Below are 16,887 nucleotides of genomic sequence, written 5' to 3'. Positions count from 1 at the left end.
GGAGGTCTCCAAGAAGCATCAGCTTGTCGAGTAGAGACCCCACTCATACAACAACAAAACAACAACAATAGAACAAAATGAAAACACTATTACAACTAAATTACAACTTAGATATTGGCATACATGTAGCTAGTTCATCATTGTAAACTCGAGGTTGGAGTAAAGAAAGTCCGCTTATAAATATTTGCTCATTAATTGAGTTTTTAGTTTCCGCTTGAATAAGAATAAACTCTGTATTTTTTTCAAAGAGGTAACCAGGGAATTCCTCAGCTTAGGCCCTTCATGTTTGAAACTTTTTTGAGTTAGTGTGGTATGAGTATATGGATGATGAAAAAGAGCCTATGTTATAAATGCAAAATAAATATTGAATGGCCTGAAGTTTCGACCCTAGCAGAGACCTTCTCGAAGGATGAAAATAACAAGCCTCTGCTAGAGTTGAAACGTTAGGCTGTTTTTAGCTTTGGTTTATACCAAAAATGAATGGAAGTGCCTTGTGAAATAGAGTGCTGCTGCGGGATTTGTGGGGTATAAGTTGATTCCGTTGTGGTATTGTTATTACAGAGTGTACGAGCAGACATGGACATTGAGAGAGAGACGTATAATACATCCCGTATTGGTTTGAATGAGCTTTATGGTGATGCTAAAGATAAACTACTGCATGAGTCCCAGATGAGAACGGTAAGTGCATCATTGGATACTCTTTACACTCTACTCTCTACCTATACGTACATATTAAATAATAGGACACGTATCTACCAAGGCGCTTAGTATATACATCATAATATCGAAGTCTTCTATAGGACACGTATCTACCAAGGCGCTTAGTATATACATCATAATATCGAAGTCTTCTATAGGACACGTATCTACCAAACAAGGTACATAAACTCAAGTTTCCTACATGGTGGGACAAATAAAATTGAATTGAATTGAATTGAAGGCGCTTAGTATATACATCATATTATCGAAGTCTTCTATAGGACACGTATCTACCAAACAAGGTACATAAACTCAAGGCGCTTAGTATATAAACTGCTCACAAAAAGTTAGGAAACTTTTTTCAATCAAGTATATTTTTATCAACTATTACTCTGTCTGTACTAAGTTATATATCAATGCAAAGCTGAGGTGTTCCTCTTTAAAATGATACTACATTTGCAATGATGACATGTTGCTGAAATCGGCTACATGAATGACAATGAGGCCAAAGTCACACATCAAATGTGCCACAATCACCGTTATCTGACTAAACAGTCAATAGGTAATGATCAATAATCAAACTGGTCAAGCTTCAGAACCATGCATGGTTTACACCAAGATATGTACCAGTGAGAACAACACACACAATTACCCCCCCCCCCAACTCTTGAAAAACACTTGTTTGGGTATTTGCAAGACTCGTTACTGAACTTCTTGTCTCAATATGAAGTGGATTAGGATCAGTAAGTTGCCTTGCTCGCTTGAATTACAGTGCGAATTGGTTGTTGATACAGTAACACAAAATTGCTAATTTTGGCACATTTGATTTGTGACTCTGTCTCCTTCTCACTCGTGTGGCCAAGTCCAGCAACATGTCATCATTGCAAATGTGGTATCATTTTAAAGAGGAACACTTCAGCTTTGCATTGATATTTATCTTAATACAAAGAGAGTCATAAATAATACAAATATACTTGATAGAAAAAAGTTTCCTAACTTCTTATGAGCAGTTTACATCATAATATCGAAGTCTTCTATAGAACACGTATCTACCAAACAAGGTACATGAACTCAAGGCGCTTAGTATATACATCATACAGAAAGATTGGTTTTTGAAGTTATGAATTCTGAGATCAAGGTACATGTACAATGTGAGAGCATCTTTTAAGGGTTTACAAGGTGCTACCGCGCATGCAGCAGCCACACCCAGGAACACCAGGGCAAACCCCTTCTCTTTTCGTTAAGTGCACTGGGTTCTTTTACATGGGTTACACAACACATGTGACCAACGGCTTTACATCCCATCTGAAAGACGAAGCAATGGTTAAGTTTCTTGCTTAAGGACACAGGTGTCAAGACTGGGACTCAAACTCATGACCCTTGCAATTCTAGAGCAGTGTCTTACCAACTAAACTACCAAGATTGCCCGGTAGCTAGAGGCAGTTCAAATCCTTTGTTTGGCAGCGGGTACCAAGGATATAATAGATGTTTAATTTACATTGGGGATAAAGAATATTAATTTTGTGTAGGGTTTGTTTTTGGTACTCTTTTGGTGCAGGGAACGATGCACCAAAACTGCAACCAAACAGGTTGGTGTACATGTACACCAAAGTTGGGTGAGGGTACGGGTGGCCATTAATTCAGTATTCAATGCATAAAGATGTGGTGATCAAGACAAAGCCACAACGCTAGCCACTCACTTGGATTTTGCTTTAATAAATGCAATTTTCTTTTAATCAATCAGGATGCAGAGCAGGAGTTGAAGCTTCAAGTGAGTCTAAAGGAAGAGATGGAGATGGCGATGAGATTACTAGAGAAAGACATCCATGAGAAACAAGATACAGTCATCTCACTACGCAAACAACTAGAAGATATCAAAACCATTAATATTGACTTGTATAATAGACTACAGGTAAGGAAACTAGTAGGTAATGAGATTGCTAGAAAAAGATCCCCAATTTACCATCTATTATCGTTGCGGTACCCACTGCTAAAACATAGGACTCATCCTGCCTCTAGCTACCAGGCAATATCGGAGCCTAGTTGGTAAGACACTTCTCTAGAATTGCATGAGTATGGGTTGGTGGTTCGAATCCCACCTGAGTAATATGCCTGTGATTTTGTTTCACAGAACTTGGGAAAGTACTGAGTATACAGTGCTAAGACACAACGGTGTATGGGTAAAAACCAAAATTAATATAATTTGTAATGAGTTTTTTATATCCTGTTCTACCCAAGTCAAGCAACAGTTCACTTCAATACAAGTCGGAGCTTGTTGGGAAACTGGAAGAGAAGAATGAACAAATGACTGCTGCAATGGTCCAGATGGAAGAAAGGTTAGTAAATTCAGATGCCTAACTCAGTACCGGTACGTCCACACAGCTCTGTGTTGTAGTCACTGTATGGACATTTCTTTGTTCTGTACACTTAAAGGGTCTGTACATGACTCTAAATTAGTGGCAAGAAAGTAGAGCATATAGTGTAATGCATTTTGAGAAACATTTCACTTCAAAGTACTGCGGTTATGGAAAATATATCACTATTTGTCCTAAAAAAAAGGTTTGTCCTGAAAAATAAGAAGCGTTACCGTGGTAACACTTCTCAGATTGTGTATTCATAGACCTTACGCACATGACGTCATTTTAGTAGGGCGCCCTCACCTAGAGGTCAAAAGGAGGTTGTTCATTGGCCAATCCTGTGCGCCGCGCGTACAAATCTGTGCGTTTCGATTGTTTCGTCACCGTTTGTCCACTAAGATGGCCGCTGGATGACGTCAATGCATAAGGTCTATACTGGGATTATTTTTCCTGCGTGGACATATTCACTCAGGAGTTTCAGCGCAGTCACTGTGTAGATATTTGTTTGTTCTGTCCTTATATATTCAGTAAAATCACTTCTGTACTTTCGATGTATGTTCATTCAATATTGTGTTGTTAGTATTTGTATTGTGATTTTATTTTGACCGCATGCTATTGTTCATCTTGACTTCATTTCCTACAAGAGTTACATACTGTCCATAAATGTACAACTTTTCATAATATTTGTCAGTATAAATAAATCTGAAATGTCAAGCTGGTACATACGATTAAGGACGTTGTTTAGAAAATATTTAATTCCTGATGTATATATTAATAATGTTTGAATGTTAGAATGAGCAAAAATGGATAATATCAGTTTGAAGGCTTTAAAGGCACTGGACACTATTGGTAATTGTCAAAGACTAGCCTTCACAGTTGGTGTATCTCAACATATGCATAAAATAACAAACCTGTGAAAATTTGAGCTCAATCGGTCATCAAAGTTAGGAGATAATAAAGATTTTTGGGGTTGAACAAAGAATTGACTAGAGTGGGATTCGAACCAACGACCTCCGGATTAACGTGCCGGCGCTCTACCAACTGAGCTAACTAGCCCTTTATTGGCGGTGTCCCTATTTTGTCAAAATAATAATGAAATAAGAAAACACCCTTGTCACACGAAGTTGTGTGCGTTCAGATGCTTGATTTCGAGACCTCAAGTTCTAAACTTGAGGTCTCGAAATCAAATTCGTGGAAAATTACTTCTTTCTCCAAAACTATGGCACTTCAGAGGGAGCTGTTTCTCACAATGTTTTATACCACCAACCTCTCCCATTACTTGTCACCAAGAAAGGTTTTATGCCAATAATTATTTTGAGTAATTACCAATAGTGTCCACTGCCTTTAAAGGCACTGGACACCTTTGGTAACTGTCAAAGACCAGTATTCTCACTTGGTGTAAATAAATAACAAGTCTGTGTAAATTTGGACTCAATTGGTCATTTAAGTTGCAAGAGAATACTGAAAGAAAAATATACACTTGTTTCACAAATTTGTGTGCTTTCAGATGCCTTATAAATAAAAGGCTTCAGGCCTGAAGTCTTTTAATATTTGATTGAGAAATTACCCTTTTCTGAAAATGACGTTAATTCAGAGGGAGCTTTTTCTCACAATGTTGAGTCCCATCAACAGCTCTAAATTGCTTGTTACCAAGTAAATGTTTATGTTAACAATTGTTTTGAGTAAATACCGATAGTGTCCAGCGCCTTTAAAAGTATAATCCTGTTTTGTATCAAGTGTTCTCAGTTAATGTCATCTATTCTTCAAGTTATTCTTCAAAATATTATTTTTAAGAATGCTTCTACATATCAATCTTGACATGCCTTGCTCTCCTTGCCTGCTGTGAAACATTCCCATATTTTTCAGAAACTCACGTTTTTGTTTCCTCTTGATTTTTTTGTTCATACCTGCATAATGTCCTGCCCCTGTGCTTGTGTGGCAATTGATGTGTGGCTCACTCCCTGGTGGCGCACTTTTATGATCACGTGATCTGCATGCTCACAGATTGAAGAAGGCGGAGAAAGACAAACAGGCAGCTGAGGAAACCTCACGCAAATTGGGACAGCAAATAGCGGAGAGGGATGCCAAGCGGTAAGACATTGATACATTTGTGTGCCACCACATGCAGGATCCTGTGTCCCTAGAACCCCATGTCGCTGTTTCATGTCTGTAACCAATGGTGAACCATTGTGTAGTTTTGTTTTCAGAAGTGATTTTTCAGTGGTTATTTTTAATGTTGCCTTAACTTATGAAGTCAGGTTCTCTCACCAATCAACCCTGCGAAAATATTTGTTGGCAAAGGGGTGCTGAGTTTATCAAAGACAATTAGCATGGGCGAAGCCATATTGGCATCAGGTTCCGGCCCTCTTGAGGGCCCCGGAAGCTTTTGGTTCCTAGATGGTCTGCAATCAGAGACACTGATTGGCTCTACATGTAATAGAGGACCTAGACCACTCAACATACATTGTAGTGATCGGTAGAGATACGACATTGTAGTGATCAGTAGAGATACGACATTGTCTGACATTGTGGACCTTCCAAACATGATGATGGATAAACACCTCTGGCGTGACGTTGTGCATGGAACGCTAAATGATGATGATGCTTGGCACATAAATGTCCCTTTTTAGGAGCAGTATTACAATTAGTATAATTTGTATTAAAACGATTACTCCACAATCACTTATTTTACCAAAGTGAAGCTGGGTGAAATGTGAGATGTGAAATGCAAAGCCAGATTTCAGTGTTTGAGTAGGCAGATATTCTTCAACAATTTTAAGGCATGGGGTGAGGGACTCATAAGCTTTCAAGTCCAATAGATGCTCTGTCGTGCAATCTGAGCCACTACTTGGCACTTACATGTAGTATCTCTTTTTTGGGGTCAGATATTAATAATCTGTTTCTCAAAATAATAATCCCGTAGTAATTATGAAATAGATACAAACCAAAACTTTGTTCATAGTCTAGGCCATATAAAACGAAGTTACAAAGAGTAAAAAATATTACATTCAAATAATTCCTAACACAGTTCATATAGTAGGTAAGTAAATTAATTTAGACCATACATATTTATAAAAGTAACAAAGATATTTATATATTTCACAATTAGAAAATAATAGTATTCATGCTGTGTACATAAACTATTGAAAAATATTAATAACAAAACCTGATAAATGAAATTGAGTTTTACAATGAAAAGGGGAAACACCTTGAGTGATAAGCCCACTGCGTGAATCATGCAACATACTAGCAAAATCAACAAACAACTCAGAAATTAGTTAATGACTAGAATCGTGGTTAAAATTTCAAAAGATACCCAAGGCTCATTATTTATGTACAATTATTGTCCTTTTCATTACTATTAATCATTGAATAACAGAAAATGTTGATTCAGAAGTGATGAGTCCCTAGGGAACAATAACTGCTAATGGTAATTTTTGATGGCAATTATATGTTGTATGGATGAACAAATTAGTGTGTGAAGAGTTTTTCCTTGCATCAAATGAATATTTGATTGAAGCTAAATAATTTGCCAATGGCAGTCCTTCATACAGATCATGATTAATTTGTCAAATGTTGATGTCGATACCATTATTTAGCCTTTAGAAAAAATCTTCTTTCATGATCATGATACTTGAATCTTATGACTTGGCAGTTAATCAGATTGAGCATTTTATGTTAGCGGCCAATTTCATTGAGCTTGTTAAAGCAGAAAATACAATTTAAAAATTCTGCTTAGCAAAACTAAACAGGATACCAGCCACAGATAGTACATGTGAGATGATATTTTGGTTGGTAACCTTATACTGGTAAGCATAATTATTTTGCGCCTAGCTACTTTTTGTGCTAAGCAGCTCTATGAAGTTGGGCCCAGGTCAAAGCCTGTAAAACTATTCCTCGCTTACAGTGTTTTCACTTTTTTATCTGCAATGTAAAAGCCATATCATATACCAACAGGCAGGGCCAGCCAGCTGGCTGACCAACCAGGCACACACAAACAACGGGCGTATCACAGTCGTGATAATCCTGGTTGTCCAGGCACAGCTTGGTGTCAAATATGATTTTTGTAGTTTGTAAAAAATATGAAATGTTACACGCATTTATATATTTTGGACCTTTTCCTAGGTTTCCATTAATGTAAGGGTGACCTTATGAAACATATACATACTAACGCCCCATCCAACAATGTTGGAGTACAGCACTAATGTCTCTGGCCAATCCAATAACAATATGTATACCATACTTGGTGAATAACAACCAGTTCAGACAGGCGCTCCAGAGTCACGCTGAACCAAATTCTGAATTAAGGACGTGACATCTGAAAGCTGAATGAAAGCCGAATGATGAATTAAAGGCAGTGGACACTATTGGTAATTACTCAAAATAATTATTAGCATAAAACCTGTCTAGTAATGGTGACGAGTAATGGGGAGAGGGTGATGGTATAAAACATTGTGAGAAACGGCTCCCTCTGAAGCGCCATAGTTTTTGAGAAAGAAGTAATTTTCCACGAATTTGATTTCGAGACCTCAAGTTTAGAACTTGAGGTCTCGAAATCAACCATCTGAACGCACACAATTTTTTGTGACAAGGGTGTTTTTTTCGTTCATTATTATCTCGCAAGTTCGATGACCGATTGAGCTCAAATTTTCACAGGTTTGTTATTTTATGCATATGTTGAGATACACCAACTGTGAAGACTAGTCTTTGACAATTACCAATAGTGTCCAGTGTCTTTAAGGACGTGACATCTGAAATCCGAATGATCGCTAGAAGTCGAATGATTGACTGGAGCGCCTTGGTTTCAGACGTCGATCTTGTCATGAGACAAACCTAATGTAAATTTATTTATTTATTTATTTATTTCCAGGCAAACAGAACATACAAAGAATAGGCAATACAAATATGACTAAACAGAGAACAAGCCTGCAGATAACCAAAAAGCGAGAATAATCACTATCTAAAGGCGATCCAGACAAATGTTATGTTAAGTTCACCTGTCTGAAACCTTAATTTATTTGGGTTGCCCTAGAGTCGCTCCTAATCTATTTGGTTCGGTGCGACTGTCTGAAACGGTTGTAAGACAATTTGAGCCTTAGAAATCTTGTCCACATACTAACTATGTTGATATTTCTTGTTTTGTTTATCTAGTGCGGCAATTGAAACAGACCTAAAGATAGAGCGTGAATGGCGTTCATCTCTCCAGAAAGATCTTGCTAAGGAGACTGAATTGATCAATCAGCTCAAGGCAGAGATGCTTGACGCTAAGAAACTTCAGGGAGAGTTAACAGCACTCACTGACAAACATGAGAGGCTTAGAGACGAATGCATAGGACAAGAACAAGCGCTTTCTGAGATGGGAGATAAACTTAGCGAGTAAGTTAGTAGTAAATTTAGATTAAAGGCAGGGGACACTATTGGTAATTACTCAAAATAATTTTTAACATAAAACCTTACTTGGTAACAAGCAATGGAGAGCTGTGGATAGTACAAACATTGTGAGAAACGGCTCTCTCTGAAGTAACGTAGTTTTCAAGAAAGAAGTAATTTTCAACAATTTGATTTTGAGACCTCAGAATTCGAAATCTGAAACGGACAAATTAATGTGACAAGGGTGTTTTTTCTTCCATTATTAATCTCGCAACTTCGACAACCGATTGAGTTCAAATTTTCAAAGGTTTTCTATTTTATATATATATTGAGATCCACCAAGTGAGAAGACTGGTCTTTGACAATTACCAATAGTGTCCAGAGTCTTTAATTGGTGTAAACATTGAACTCAACAGTGCAAGTTTAAGCTAAGCCTGTTTTATACAATACACGAATTGCAAAAGCGAAGTGAATTTCTTTGTGTCAACTGGAAAAAAAACGCGTACCAGATTGTTGGCATCACAAAATTCAGTCCTTGAATTTGGCACTGGATTGCCGGCCCAGGCAAGCAATTAGATTCATGACCAGAAAAGTGTGAGAGTCTTGTGTTTTTCAGTTGAATAATAAGACCACACTGTTTAACATCTTTAACAGAAAGTGTTAATGTTGAGTTTTGTTTTACAATTCTTTTTGAGTATCAAATTAAACTAACCCCTAAGCCAAATGAGAGAACACTTCTCTTAGTTTTGGTTCAAATAGCGAAAGCCTTCTCATGAAGACTCCGGTTTTGTCAAATAAGTACTGGTCCTGTACACATTTTGAGCTACAAGCTTTTTGTCTTGTGGTATTTTACCCCAAATTCGAGCCGTGACGTTTCTTCGCATTTGCTTTTTGCATGTAGTATGAACATGGTTTAACATCTTCTGCTATGCAAGATTTGTGCTGCTTCTGTAATTATGACAAGGGTGTGATAATCAAGCCATGGTCAAATTATACATAGTGTAACTTGGAAGGTTACTGGTTTGATTCCAACCGGAGGCATTCACATAGCACTGATAATGTAGTGCTTTACTATCTACATTAGTCATGGACAATATGGAAAGGTTTGTGGTAACACCATGTATGTAATGATGATGTCGTATGCTATGTAGATCTCGTTTTGAAGTCCATAATCCAGTTTACGGCTGGGTCCTCAGCCAGGTGAAGGGCTTTAATGCCACCATCAAGGTGAGAGAGTGGGCAGTCATCTATCATGTGGCGCATCGTCTGTGGTTCTCCACAATCACAAAGCGGAGATGCAAGGTAGCCCCACTTGTGTAGGCTGCTGCGGCACGGCCCTGCGTCTGTACGAAACCGGTTTAAGACGCACCAATGGCCTCGCGGGAGGTCCATTCCCGGAAGTTGCATGGTGGGGTCAGCGACCAGGAACTTGTGGGGGACGTTGGTGTGGTCTCGCCACCGTGTTCGCCATAGGTCTTCTGCTGTCGCTGCACTGTCCGGGACATTGGACCAGATTGGGTTTCTCGACTTAAGTCTAGGCCTAGGGTGGAAGTCAAGGTCTCTGAGGAGAGGGAGCTCAGGGTTGGATCGGATCTTACAGACCAGCCTAGATGTGGCTACCTCTCTTCGGATGTCTGGAGGGGCAATGTTGCTCAGGACTGGGAGCCAGTCTGTCTTTGTACTGCGAACGGCGCCAGTGATGGTTCTCATGGTGTTGTTGAGTTGGACGTCGACAAGGCCGGTGTGGACAGAATTCCTCCAGACTGGAGCACAGTACTCAGCCACTGAGTAGCAGAGGGCTATAGCAGATGAGCGGAGTGTCCTTGTCTTAGCTCCCCAGGTTGTACCCCCGAGCATGTGGATCAAGTTGTTTCTGGTCTGGATTTTGGCAGCTACTTTCTGGAGGTGAGGTTTGAAGGTGAGTGTACGGTCCAGGGTGACGCCAAGGTAAGTCGGTTTGGGGGCGTGGCTCAAACGTTTTCCGTTGAGAAAGATGTCTAGCTCTTGTTGGCTTTTTGCATTGTGCAGGTGAAAGACACTGGATACTGTTTTAGCCACACTGGGCTGAAGTCGCCAGCGTTTACAGTATTCACTGATCTTTGCTATGTCATCATTGATAGTGGTGCCGAGGTCTTCAAACGTTCTTGCTTGGTGGGCGAGGCAGATATCATCAGCATAGATGAACTTTCGGCACATAGTGGCTGGGAGGTCACTTGTGTACAGGTTGAACAGGGTGGGTGCCAGTACTGATCCTTGTGGCAAGCCGTTCTTCTGCATTCTCCATGAGCTACAAGTGTCTCCCATATGGACACGAAACCGTCGTTGTTGCAACAGCAGTTCAACTATGTCAACGGCCCAGCGTGGTAGTACTTTGGAGATTTTGACTAGCAGACCTTTGTGCCACACAGTGTCATATGCAGCAGTCAGATCCAGGAAGACGGCGCCAGTCTTTAGGCCTTGCTGGTATCCGTTTTCGATGTAGGCGGTGAGTGCGAGAACTTGATCTTGAGTACTTCTGCCAGAGCGGAAACCTGCTTGTTCGATTTGAAGTACTTCCTCTGTGATTGGCTTGATGCGATGGAGGATGATCCGCTCTAACAGTTTGTAGCACATTGAGAGGAGGGAGATCGGGCGATAGCTGGAAGCCAGTTTGGGGTCTTTCCCAGGTTTTGGGATGGCGATGGTTTTAGCAGTTCTCCAAGTTTTAGGAAGACTATTCACCGAGACAACTCGTGAAAGGAAGGCGGCTAGCCAGTTTCTTGCTGCAGGTCCCAGATGTTTCAGGAATTCGGGGTGGATGTTGTCATACCCTGGGGCTTTACCACATTTCAGGTCTTTCAAAGCTGTATTTACTTCTTCTTAGGTGATTGGAGTTGCAGTTGCGGTTTCAGCTTCTGGTCTTGACTTTTTGAAGGAGCGCCATTCTTGTGTGGTCTCATGTTTAGTCTGTTTGTCAATCGGAGCTTTCCCCACTTTGATGAGGTGGCTAGCTACTGCATTTGGTTTGACTGATGGTCTGGTTGAGTTGGACGGTTGTTGGTTAGAGCCGAGTTGGCGGATGAGGTTCCAGCTCTTCCGGCTTGAGTGTGTGAAGTTCAAGTTGCTGGTGGTTTGCTCCCATCTTAATTGGAGGGCATTGTCAAGGCACTCAATGAGGTGGTCGGCAGTGTCTGGATCGCCTGAGCTAGTGAACTCTTCGAGAAGTTGTTGGCATTCAGAGTCTAGGCAAGGAATGTAGGTAGGCCGGAAGCCTCGCGGGATGTTAGCCTTGGCTGCTTTGAAGATTGCTTTGGTGAATCTAGTGTATGCTTCAGTCACTGAGGTCCCTTTGATGGGGATGCAGACAATGCTCTTTTCAAGCTGCTCGGAGAATTTTGTCCAGTTTGCCTTACGGAAGTTCCAGCGTGGTTTTTGTAGAGATCTGGTTAGTGGGATTCGTATCCCAACGTGGGTCACAATGGGCCTATGTTGACTCCTGGGTAAGTCATCCAGTACCTGTACAGCTGTTTGTAGTGGTTGGTCATTCTGTGAGGTGACCCAGCACAGGTCAGGTGAATAGTCACGATTCCAGCGTGCAGAGTGGAAGGAGCGTTTTTGTTTCAGGTCGATGACCAGGCTCAAGTTCAGTTGAGATGACCACTCCATCAACCATTCTCCATTGCTATTCGCGTTTTCATAACCCCAGACTGCGTGGTGGCTGTTGAAGTCTCCCACATATATAGCTGGGTGTTGATGAGCAGGCAAAGCAGTGTCAGTCCAGTCGATGGAAGGTGGTTTGTAGACGTTGATGATTTTGTAGCTGCCCACACGGATGGTATCGAAGACTTCAGCTGATTCAAGAAGTTCAGTGTCGGCTATGTCAGATCGGACATATGTAGCTCTTCCATACTGCTTATGACCTGTGAATGCCACAAGGTCGTAGTGTGCGATCTTGAGTCTGCTTCTTGGGTCATTAGCGCCAACGTGTACTTCTTGGAGGCAGATAACGTCAACTTTTTCTGTGGAGCAGGTGGTAGCTAGAATTTCACGCTTTGCAGCGGAGATGCCTTCGATGTTGAGCTGAAGGATTCGGATAGCAGGGCCAATATCTAGAAAGACATTGCCTGCTTCTTGGTGTTCGAGATCATGGCCAGGATCCGGTGCAGGATTTGGCAAGCTGGTTGGATCATCAGTTTCCCCAGGCGAACCTGGGTACTCACGGGGGGTGCGGCAAGAACGCTGATCCATTACTCCCCATGTAATGACTAACTCTAATGAGTTGGGGTGGTTCTGAAAAGAACCGTTGGTTTCAACTCAACGTTTCGATCAGTATGCTCTGAAACCAACAGTTCTTTTCAGAACCACCCCATCTCATTAGAGATAGTCATTACATGGTGTTACCACAAACCTTTCTATATTGTACTTCTACCATGCAAAGTTTTAAATCCTACTAAGTTAGGGACAAACTAAACTGTACTACATGGATTGCCTTGCTTCTAACATTGTATATTCAGATAACAAAATGCTTTCAATTACCAATAAAAAGTACTTAGGAAAAACCATTTAACAAAAATATGTTGACAGTTTCCATCAACCTAACCTTTTGAATTGCAGCCTTTGAATTGCAGCCTTTCAGAAACAGATGATAGGGTGAATAAACTTGGTCAAAAGACTGGTGTCTGTATTCAGCTTTGTGGATTTGTGAAGTCATGAATATACTTTGTCATCACACAAACATCAGAAGTACAACTCTATGTTTTTGTTGAATCTTGAGGTTTTTATATAAGTGTAATCTCCTAAAACACTTTAACAAGAAGCTGTTTGATATTTTGTTTATTTCTCAGGTCAAGATTGAAAATGGATAACATGCAAGAAGTTGTGCAATCTTTGGACAAGAGGGTATGGGCAGACGATAAGGAAATTACTCACTGTATGCAATGTGAGAAAGTCTTTTCAGTTGCAAGAAGAAAGGTGAGTTGGAATGGAACAGGAGTAACGTTTGCTGTGACCAGCTTCTTCTTTTTTTTTATAGATAATAGCAATATCGCTTCTTGTACACCCCCACATGACCAGTCTTTGACCAATCAGGAGTGCATAAACTCTATGGGGTGTTTATAATATGCTTTCAAGAAAGCCTCTGCTAGGGTCGAAACGCTTTGCCATCACCTGTTTTTTGCGACATGCATTATTTTCTGATGTACGATGTGAATGATTATTACATTTTGTGTTCTTGTTCCTCAGCATCATTGTCGTAACTGTGGAGGAATCTTCTGTAATGCCTGCTCAGAGAGCGTCATGCCGCTACCGGCCTTTGCCAAACCGGTACGCTGCTGTGACCGGTGCCATACACAACTCCTTCAACGATACTCGGTATCATAAGGTATTGTTTCGCTATGACGGTGCTCATGATGTAGTTTGTTGACACAACATTGCAATGTTATTCGACGAGGATTAAGTTGAAAACTTCTCATTAAGACTATGATGAATATGATATGCCAGGGCTGTATTTCACAAAGCACTAAGATTCTTAAGATGAGATTGTCTGTGAGATAGCCAAACGTTTTAAGAGTGGATGATTGAGTCGAAAGACGAAGAGACAATAGTCTTTTGTAACCTCACATCACTTAGCAGTTAAGAGCAATCTTAGCTCTTTGTGAGTGAGATCAGCACTGGGGTGGATTTCACAAAGAGTTAGGACAAGTCGTAACTTAGCACAAGTCCTAGTATAGGAGATAGGAACAACTTAAGGCTAGTCCTAGGTTAGGACTAGTAACTCCTCCTAACTCAAGATAAGACTACATGTAGTCTTAACTCTTTGTGAAATCCACACCAGGTCTGATGCTAGGAAAGTTGGTCAGTCTATGCAGTTCTGAGATTAACAATATTCAAGCCTAGCCTGGAATTGGTGCCCTATAGACATCACTGGATCAATGGAGTAGGGTGCCATCACACACAGGTCAAAAGGTCGTTGTTACATGTAAGCAGCCTGCCTACTGAGGTGCACCATGTGTACTTGTTATACCTCGGTAGCAAACTGTGAAGTTTGATTGGTCGAGAATCAACCACGTGCCGTGCAACAAGTGCGCATGTACCACGGCTGCACAGCCAGCGGGTAACATGAGTGATGTTAACCGGTGTACATCACCTTGATCTTTCCCAGCGTTGTTCAATTTCCAGCGCTTAGTACGAAACTAGATTCGAGGGAACAGTGAAGAATGGTTTCTTGTATGACTGCTCGTCTGCTATTAAACTTTGCATACTCGTCGTAATTAATGTTTGAAGATGACTACAGAACTTTGAGAAGAAAAGAGGAATAACCATGTTACCAAGGTATAACAAAACAATTGTTGCACGCTGTGATTTGGGTTACATGGGTTTTGTACACATGACGCAAGTACATGTAGTTCAATGTACACATATAACCACTTGGTGAAAAGGATGTATACTTTCCATGTTTTTGGTGGCAAAACTCTGATATTCTTGAATAGAGCTTTCCCGCAATGGGTCCATTGTTCAACTCTGATGTTGAGTATTCTATGATTCTCTACCAAAGCAAATTTTCTTAACTGCTAGTGCTGCAGAACATTTCCATCTGAATATATCTCTTGTACAGTTGCTTTACAAGTAAGATTTGTGTGGGAAAGTTAGAGTCGATTGGATGAGTCTTAGCCCAGACGATATGCATCTGCATTAAGTAATGAATGATTGTTGGAGATTACTTAATGAAATAAATCATTATTTATGTCGTGTGTACTGTGACTAATCCATTGTGATGCGCTGAATGGAATTGTATATATAATGTAACCTGTAATGTGTATATGTGGAAACATAGTGTCACATTCCAGTTTGTTGTATGTGGTTAGTAAATGCACACGCAAATATCCACAGTGTACTGTATCAGACTTATCATGTAGATAATGCTACCAATTGTAATTTGCTTCCATTAATGCCACATTTGCCTTTGGAAATTTAATAAAACAAATAGACAATAAGGATGTTATTTTGTGCCTACCTTGATGATCAGTAGTGGTTTTGTTTGTCAGAATTTAATCATTGTTCATTTGCTGCCAGTATTTGATTTCATCAGGGTGTTATTTTGTGTGCACAGTCACTATCATGGATACACTTATTTTTACAAAACAGACACCAAAACGAACAACAGATAAATATTGAGTATCTCTTTGCAGATCTTGTATTTGTCAAACTTGAGCACTTTATATTCATCATTGAAACAGCGATTGTTAATTCATAACATAGAGATAACTACTACATCAGTGTTTTTTCTTAACTTGTTCAAATATTGGAATGAACCCAGTTGTGTTTGACCATTACGTTAGAGGACACCTGTTCCAGGGCCCAATTTCATAGAGCTGCTTAAGCATAAAATTTTGCTTAGGCAATAAAAGCCTTGCTTAGTAAAATCAGTTTACCGGCCAAACATTCACTCAATTCTTATGGTAAGTTAACAACAGCTAAATACCAGGCACAAGCATTTGCCAGTACCATGTGTAGAATAAGCAAGCTGTTTTCGTGCTTAAGCAATTTTTTTTGCTTAAGCAGCTCTATGAAATTGGCACCTGATCTGTATTGAAGCAATCCTATTATATTGGTTTTGTACTCAAATGACTAGTGAGGACCCATGAAAACAAAGAACCAACTAGTGAGGACCCATTGTTCCTATTGAAAAAAATATCCTGGGAGGGTGGGCCATTCAAACCAACCTACATGTATGATTGTTGTGCTCTTGTACACGAGATGTTCCAATAAACACTTCAAACCTACAGCCACGTATAAGTTGCCACTATTAGCATTTAGGTCTATTCTCAGAGCTAGACTTTATCACAATCAAGGTTGAATCGCTGATTGTTTACTTTTTTGATAAACCTTTCATTATTCAATATTCCTGAAAGGGACTTGCCATCTTAAATTTTGAAACTAGAACAGATCATGAAATTTTGTTGTTATTTGCTTGATTTTTGGACTCCAGAAGACTTCAAAAATGGATGTGTTTCGTTCTTAAATTCTGCAGTTGGTAATACATGTACATGTATAAGTATTTTGTAAACATGTTGTACTGTCCAATGTCCAAGGTGATGACTTGCCAATATACTACAACAATATGCAAGTGGTTAATATGCCATGATTAGTCATTTACTAATGGGTGACTGTTGAATGAGGTGTATATATAGTAAACATGTATAATGGTACCAAAAAGCAAAAAGCAAGTAAAAAAAAAAGAAAAAAAAACTCACAACAAACATCACAATCCCAGAGAAAATAACACAATAAAGAGAAAACAATAAATTAAATATGAAGTAAAAACAAGAAATTTACTGTTACTGTGTACTCCAGGGTGTGTTTATTTTAATATTTTAACCAAATGCACGAACATGTACAGCATCAAACTACGCTTCTGATAACCTGTGTACAAAATGTATAAAAAGATGAAAATCAGAGATTTTAATTTTATTAAATAATTTGT

General features: G+C 39.7%; 1 protein-coding gene across 3 annotated transcripts in view; it reads left to right on the top strand.

The window, feature by feature from the left end:
• LOC117303696 (RUN and FYVE domain-containing protein 2-like) overlaps nucleotides 1-16,705 on the top strand; it is a 48,802-nt gene extending 32,097 nt beyond the window's left edge. For 2 of the 3 annotated variants that reach the window (XM_033787963.1, XM_033787964.1), the window contains exons 8-14: nucleotides 562-678; nucleotides 2,444-2,611; nucleotides 2,938-3,035; nucleotides 5,061-5,147; nucleotides 8,208-8,432; nucleotides 13,250-13,376; nucleotides 13,647-16,705. In XM_033787963.1, coding sequence (XP_033643854.1) covers nucleotides 562-678; nucleotides 2,444-2,611; nucleotides 2,938-3,035; nucleotides 5,061-5,147; nucleotides 8,208-8,432; nucleotides 13,250-13,376; nucleotides 13,647-13,784 — 960 coding nt within the window. In that variant the 3' untranslated portion in view covers nucleotides 13,785-16,705. The remainder of the gene's footprint in view (nucleotides 1-561; nucleotides 679-2,443; nucleotides 2,612-2,937; nucleotides 3,036-5,060; nucleotides 5,148-8,207; nucleotides 8,433-13,249; nucleotides 13,377-13,646) is intronic. The other variant, XM_033787966.1, reaches the window with a different exon arrangement.
• Nucleotides 16,706-16,887: the final 182 nt, after the last annotated feature.

The sequence above is a fragment of the Asterias rubens genome, chromosome 20 (genome assembly GCF_902459465.1).
Source record: "Asterias rubens chromosome 20, eAstRub1.3, whole genome shotgun sequence".
In the NCBI taxonomy this organism is placed as follows: domain Eukaryota; kingdom Metazoa; phylum Echinodermata; class Asteroidea; order Forcipulatida; family Asteriidae; genus Asterias; species Asterias rubens.
Note: the sequence above shows the minus strand (reverse complement) of the source record. Positions and strands in the feature narration are given on the sequence as shown.